The 6,624-nt window shown below is 37.5% G+C and overlaps 2 protein-coding genes and 1 non-coding gene across 4 annotated transcripts; 2 read left to right on the top strand and 1 right to left on the bottom strand.

The window, feature by feature from the left end:
* The first annotated feature begins 98 nt into the window (after window positions 1-98).
* Window positions 99-2,839, top strand: myl12.2 (myosin, light chain 12, genome duplicate 2). Of its 2 annotated transcripts, none has more exons than XM_032530497.1 (4): window positions 99-222; window positions 1,144-1,356; window positions 1,517-1,678; window positions 2,421-2,839. In XM_032530497.1, the coding sequence occupies exons 2-4, from the start codon at window positions 1,173-1,175 to the stop codon at window positions 2,591-2,593; spliced, it is 519 nt and encodes a 172-aa protein (XP_032386388.1). In that variant the 5' UTR covers window positions 99-222; window positions 1,144-1,172; the 3' UTR covers window positions 2,594-2,839. The 2 variants fall into 2 exon arrangements, with proteins under 2 accessions (XP_032386388.1, XP_032386389.1); XM_032530498.1 differs by having other exon boundaries at window positions 145-198.
* A 760-nt stretch (window positions 2,840-3,599) lies between these two features.
* On the bottom strand, window positions 3,600-5,993 carry bag1 (BCL2 associated athanogene 1). Its single transcript, XM_032530493.1, has 7 exons — window positions 5,864-5,993; window positions 5,045-5,173; window positions 4,860-4,942; window positions 4,669-4,782; window positions 4,447-4,554; window positions 4,219-4,281; window positions 3,600-4,134 (listed from the first exon to the last, which is right to left on the bottom strand). Exons 1-7 carry the CDS (start codon window positions 5,898-5,900, stop codon window positions 4,045-4,047), a joined length of 624 nt encoding a protein of 207 aa, XP_032386384.1. The 5' UTR covers window positions 5,901-5,993; the 3' UTR covers window positions 3,600-4,044.
* Window positions 5,994-6,272: 279 nt separating this feature from the next.
* trnar-ucu (transfer RNA arginine (anticodon UCU)) lies at window positions 6,273-6,365 on the top strand. The gene is made up of 2 exons: window positions 6,273-6,309; window positions 6,330-6,365. It is a non-coding gene; the product is annotated as a tRNA-Arg (tRNA).
* The last annotated feature ends 259 nt before the right edge of the window (window positions 6,366-6,624 follow it).

Genomic DNA, 6,624 nt, shown 5'->3' with positions numbered 1-6,624 from the left:
TGTTCAAACACAAATGAACAAACAATTAGATATGAGGACAACATGGTATATTCCAGTCCGTTGGCGCCGTCCAGCTTGTCTGTGATTGGTCAGGGAAAGAGGACGTAAAACCCTGATGGTTTCCTCCTGTCTGTATTCTGCTAGCTACTACATCCATGCTGTGGATGTTTTTGTAGTTTCGTGTGTACAGCCATTTGGCAATAACGCTTGTATTTTCTGAGGTGGGTGATTTAATGTTAGCCTCTGGATCTTGTCCACATTAAGGCCACATAAAGTTATTGATTTTACTGTGATCTCGGTTAGCTAGCTCGCTAAGCTAGTCGGGTCAGTGAGTTATTGAGGTCAACATTGGGCTCGCTAAGACAACGCTACCTGCCATTTCTTCAGTACGTTGGGTAGCAAATATGTATTGTTATAACTTAAACAATGACTTTCTCACTAAAAAAATTGTTTATATTTATTGTTGTTAGCCAATATGCGGAAAACGAACGCTATCATCATTTGTTGTGTAAACCTCATGACAGGTGACAGTTTGCTGGACAGTTTTTGATTGAATTAAAAAACATCGTGGTTCTCTTACCAAATTAGATTTACCATCCTTGCAGTTATTAAGAAGTGAATAGCCTAACTCCCATATCAACTGACATCCAACCATAGAGGTCCACATTTTAAACTGGCCCTATACCAACGACGTACACGTTGGCATGATTTGACACAAATGTTTGTGTTCTTCAAAGATGGCTTATAATATAATGTATTAGGAACTGGTGTAGGAAATGTCATTTCTTGTATGTTCAAGCCTGCAAATGTGCGGACTCATTCACTATTAAATGGATTATGATGATGATGAAACCTTATCAAAATAAACCCCCACACAACTGCAGTTTAATGGTTATAAAACAAATAGATCCAGAAATTATCATCTGAAAAATAATTAAGCCATATTTAAAGAAAGGGGCCATGGTCATAACCTTACTGTAATAAATCCAGGCAAACATATAAGCCTAAAACAGAAGAAGAAGGTACATGAATACCTATCGTTCTAAAATTTAGTGTTGTCGAGATACATTTGACAGTGGTGAGATAGATTTTAGAACACATTGTGCAGGTCTAGTTGACAGTATTCATTTAATCTGTATTACAGGAGGGGGCGAGACCTACCAACTGCCAACATGTCAAGCAAACGGGCCAAGGGAAAGAACACCAAGAAGCGTCCTCAGCGTGCTACCTCCAATGTGTTTGCTATGTTTGACCAGTCTCAAATTCAGGAGTTCAAGGAGGCCTTCAACATGATTGACCAAAACAGGGATGGTTTTATTGACAAAGAAGACCTTCATGACATGCTGGCCTCATTAGGTACACTTAACAATGTATTTACACACATTTAGACAGTGATGTGAACCTATGTGTGAAATAGATCTTTAAAGTAACAAATGTTTGCGTTTGATTGAGATGAAGAAATGAAAGCTCAGAAGCAAGCCTGTCGTAACTCCTCAATACGTTGTCCGTTTCCCAGGCAAGAACCCCACAGATGAGTATCTTGAGACGATGATGAACGAAGCGCCAGGCCCAATCAACTTCACAATGTTTCTGACCATGTTTGGAGAGAAGCTGAACGGCACAGATCCTGAGGATGTGATCCGTAACGCTTTTGCCTGCTTTGACGAGGAGGGCACAGGTGAGTTTTTGGGAAGTTCACTGTACTTCGTGATGCTGTTTCTCAAAGCAAATGTCAGGTAGTTTTTGTTTTAGGAAAAATCTTCTTGATCAAAATTCTCAAATGTTTCACTTTTATACGTCCTAAATTCAAAATGGAATTTGATTAAAGCTGCAATAAGCTATTTTCATTATCATTAAATAGGACAATTCCTCTGTGAACCCAATGAATCATTTAATTTGTAAATGCCCTAAATAATTTGCTAAATGAATAACGTTATTAATTTTTAAGTTTGTTTAAAGGAATATTTGTAATCCTGCTGTTTAACAGTTGATATAAACATCCATTTAAAAATGGAATATGCCCATTACAAGATAACAGCAAAGAAAATACTTTATATCAATTACAGTGATATGAAACTGAGAAACTGTAAATAGCAAAATGTTGACATTTCTTCTTGATAAATGACTTAAATGGTTGATTGGTTATTAAAAATGTGTTGCCGATCGTGGCCGGGTTAGCTCAGTTGGTGAAGCAGGTGCCCATATATATAGAACTCCTTGATGCAGCGGCTGCAGGTTCAACGCCGACCTGCGACCCTTTGCTGCATGTCATTCCCCCTCTCTCCCCTTTCATGTATTCATCTGTCCTGTGAAAATAAAGGCCGAAAAATGCCCCAAAAAAATCCTTAAAAAAATGTTTTTGTTGCCTATCAATCAATTTTCTGTGAATCAACTAACGAGGGAATCGACTTCTTCCACAGGTATAATCCAGGAGGAGTGTCTGCGGGAGCTGCTCACGACGATGGGTGACAGGTTCACGGATGAAGAAGTGGATGAGCTCTTCCGAGAGGCGCCCATTGACAAGAAAGGCAACTTCAACTATGTAGCATTCACACGCATACTAAAGCATGGCGCAAAGGACAAAGATGATTAGTGTTCATCATTATAGGTTTCCACTCAAGTTAAAACAGCTATATGTTATGTTATTTGGCTCATGGAAAGCTTCACTGAAGTTTACTAAAGGTACATTTTTTTTACGCTGCTTGTGGGACCATCCTGTACCCCCCCCCCCCACACACACACACACTTTCTCCAAGCTCATTTGCACATTTGTGTCCGTATAAGCTAGTAAAGATGTAGGAAAAGATGGATAAAGCTGGAAATAAACTGACAAAGAGTCTGAAAATGAATCTTGTTGTGACTGGTTTCATTTGTGCATCATTTGTATTTTGTAGGAAATTAAAGTTTTAAGATTTAATTAAATGTGTGGTCTGAGATGAATCACCTATGCTCTATTCATTTTTCAAAGTTTTTTTTATTTTAAAACAAAGGAAAATAAATGTAATGTGTAAGTCTTAAATGATGGTTTAAAGCTTTAACAATTCCACAGTTCATACTCATTTCAAAGATACATAATTAGACGGGATCAGTCACTGGATTAAACAAAGGGCTGGCTCAGTGCTGACTCAATGTAGAACGATGAATATACATATGGCCAAAGGTTTGTGGACAGCATATATATAATTATTATAATTATTGGTCTTTTTAAAATAATGTAGGCTAGGTTTGCAAGTAACATGGATTCATTCTTTGGTCTATAAAATGTGAAAATGTTCCTGATGCCATCAAATTGATTGTGTCTATATGATGAAGATAAGCAGAAAGCGAAAAGCTGAAGTTAGAGAATATTTTGCATTTTTGCGTGACAAACCATTAAATGATTATGAAAATAAGTTGCTGATTGCTTTTTCTTCAATTAACAAATGGTTTCAGCTCTAGTTTGGAGTTCGCCCCTTAGTTCCAATAAATGGTACATCAGGGAAAAAAGTAAACAAATAAAAACATAACAGTAAATAGTAAAACTTTCCTCTATCCAGGTTCCACAATTCTGTTAAAAAAGGCTGAAGAGTGGATGCTGTTAGCATGGCGGACTGATTCTATTAATGTCCACATACTTTTGGCCATGTGTGTACAACATGCCACATGGAACACTGCACAGTTGATACATCACAATGAGTAATTGTATAGTTTGTGAGATACTGGATGATGAACTGATGAATTTTAGCAATCTTTTTTGGACATCATCGTGGAATATTTGACATTTGGTCATGGCAGTTCACAATTATCTGATCTTTTCACAGTGTGACTGTGGTTACAATATCTTGAGGAGCACACCCCCGTATACCTCTTTAACCCAGAGAACGTGTCCCAGATGTAAGCGCCAATAACCAACCTCCTTCACAGGATCGTCTGTGATGAGCGCTCTCTCATACACATCAATCCAGCAATAAATAGACAATAATCACATCCACACTTGACGCTTTTTGTACACTTTGCGGTTGCTCACAGAGCAATGTATAGCATGATATGTGAGACTTTGTGACTCTACTCTGCCAGGGCAAGATTTTTTGACTGGATCTTTGATAGGTGGTCTGCTATACAAGCCTCGATCTTGTCACACTGGGCCAGGAAATCCTATAGACAGAAAATAATCACACTTAATAATATTCATAGTTATTTTGAATTTAAACATTTTGGTGACACTAAAACAGGGTTTACCTGCACCATCTTTACAAGTCCCTTTTTCTTAATTTTGCAGTCATTGAAATTCTCTAGGATACTCTGTTAAAACAGTTTAGAGTTTGTTTAATGCGACATACAAAAAAAGGCGATGCACACAACAATAAACACCTGAACAAAATTAGATTGAAATTAATTTTGGTCTGCAATCAATGATGGAGACAAAAGGCAAGAAACTAGATATAAAAAGAAAGAAAGTAAGATTACCAAAGCATCGATCTGCTCCAGGATCTTCATGAACTGTTCAGCTGCAATTTTCACTCTGTGGTCCAGTTTACCCAACGCCTCTGCCTGAAGGTCTTTGGCCAGGAAGCCCTGTGTGAAAAAAAAGAAAAGAATAATCAAAAATTTCAACATAAATATTTTGGAGAACAGATCAGACCAATGCATGTAAATTAAACATTTTTAAAACCATAGTTAATTGCTTACATTCTTGAGACCAGTCAACTCCCCGTCTACCTTCTCCAGCTTTTTAGCTGTCTGTTCCACAGACTTTTCAATGTCTTTCAGCTTCTTCAGTTCAGCTTCCTCCTCAGGACTGTTCTGTTTGTAGATTAGTGTCAGTATTTGCAAACATATACAGTTACACATCACAGAAATCACACATGTAAAGACCTTACCCGCTTTCCAATCATCATGAGTTTGCAGCCTTCTTTTATTCCATAGCTGGACAGACTCTCCTCTACGTCCTTCAACGATTTTCCTGGAAGGATGAAGAAGACAAGGTTAGAGCTGGGTATATATATATATTTATATTTTAGCTCACTTGGATGTGAAACAAAAGAGAGAGAGACCCACAAGCTACCTTTAAAGATGAGTTTCTGTGAAGTTTGAGGAACTCCAGTAGCTTGGGTGAGAGCATCTGCGAGGTCTTTGACAATGGGGCCCTTGCCATCATCCTGTCCAGTTAATGTGATGCTGTGCTTAGTTGATCCTGGAGTGGGAGACATTTTAACATAAACCCTTCCCTGTGTGGGAACTGCTTTCTTAACTGTGGGACATTAGTTTTCTGGAACTACGTGGATTACTTGGTTTTAAACACAGTCATTCAGATGTATAATTTTCACCACAGTAACCTCTAAATGATGCGTTGATTCTCAAACTAAAGTAACTAGTTGAACTTAATCACAAATTAGTAATTGTTACCCTATAGGACTTGACGTTATGATGGCGAAGTATTTGAGCATACTCTGGATATAACTGAACAGTTACGTCTAGCCAATTTTAGCCAAAAGGATGCACTGGTGAATAAATTCAAAAGGTAACATAATCTTAAACCAGGAAGTTCTAACCACACCTTGGGTGTTTGAAGAAAATTCATTTTAGAATATATCCCAATTACAAATAGCTACACCTTTTCTTGATAAATCAAGTTATACAGTTGTGAAATAAATAGTCAGATGTAAAGTATATTAAACTGTACGAAATTGAAGCTAACATTTGCTAACATTACTAAAGTAAAATGTTTGGTAAGAGCTAACGTTAACTATAACGTTAGCTACATTAGCTAACCATTTCCAAGCTAACAATTAATCGAGAGATCTTCGATGCTTAGTAAATTTACATTTTCATATCCATCTATCATCTGGTAACAATCGTGTAACATCATGCAAAATGTTATTACCGTATGCAACTGTCACTGTTATCGTTTGATCTGACATTTTGGTTTTAAGCGTCCTTTTCACAACATAAATCACACGGCTAGCTCTGTTGCTCAATATCTAACTACTTCCGGGACAGACAGGAAGTTATTCTAACTTAATTTTTTTATTTTTAACTTTAGATTTAACTTTGTCTATCTTTTGTCAATGGAATAATACATACAAACAACATACGTACATGAGACTGAGCATAACAACGACTTAACCAGAACGTTTTTTTTTTAAGCGCATACAAACACAGTTAAGCTAAAAACATTTAATAAGTGGTACTTTTTCAACACCTTCACAATCGTCATACTTTTAACAAACGCTTTAAACACATATCTGTAATTACCATATTCATACTTATTGTATGAATATATTGAGTCAGCTGGCTCTGTGGCGCAATGGATAGCGCATTGGACTTCTAGCAGAAACACAGGAGAAGTGATTCAAAGGTTGTGGGTTCGAGTCCCACCAGAGTCGGACTTTTATGAGAGTAGCGAATTGATTCCGCCTGTTTCTTCTCTCCAAAACAGCATCATCTTAGCGATAGCTTGCCTGTGATTGGTCTGAGTGGGTCTGTAATAGTTGCCAAATCGTCCCATCATCTGAACAGAGTACATGGAATTTACACTATAGAACAATAGTTCCCAAACATTTTCACATGAAGGAACCCCCTGAAGACCCCCATTGGATAAGATTTTGTCCCAGGGCCCCCCATCTGATCCGATTTTGGCTTTTT

The sequence above is a fragment of the Etheostoma spectabile genome, chromosome 12 (assembly GCF_008692095.1).
Source record: "Etheostoma spectabile isolate EspeVRDwgs_2016 chromosome 12, UIUC_Espe_1.0, whole genome shotgun sequence".
Taxonomy (NCBI): domain Eukaryota; kingdom Metazoa; phylum Chordata; class Actinopteri; order Perciformes; family Percidae; genus Etheostoma; species Etheostoma spectabile.
Note: the sequence above shows the minus strand (reverse complement) of the source record. Positions and strands in the feature narration are given on the sequence as shown.

Bases quoted from the DNA above. Each gene is read 5' to 3' on its own strand.
- myl12.2 (XM_032530497.1), top strand. From the start codon at position 1,173: ATGTCAAGCAAACGGGCCAAGGGAAAGAACACCAAGAAGCGTCCTCAG. The intron at 1,357-1,516 runs GTACACTTAACA...TCCGTTTCCCAG, and splicing joins TGACATGCTGGCCTCATTAG to GCAAGAACCCCACAGATGAG. The intron at 1,679-2,420 runs GTGAGTTTTTGG...CTTCTTCCACAG, and splicing joins CTTTGACGAGGAGGGCACAG to GTATAATCCAGGAGGAGTGT.
- bag1 (XM_032530493.1), bottom strand. From the start codon at position 5,900: ATGTCAGATCAAACGATAACAGTGACAGTTGCATACG. The intron at 4,943-5,044 runs GTAGCTTGTGGG...TCATCCTTCCAG, and splicing joins ACAGAAACTCATCTTTAAAG to GAAAATCGTTGAAGGACGTA. The intron at 4,135-4,218 runs GTAAACCCTGTT...TTCTGTCTATAG, and splicing joins GACTTGTAAAGATGGTGCAG to GATTTCCTGGCCCAGTGTGA.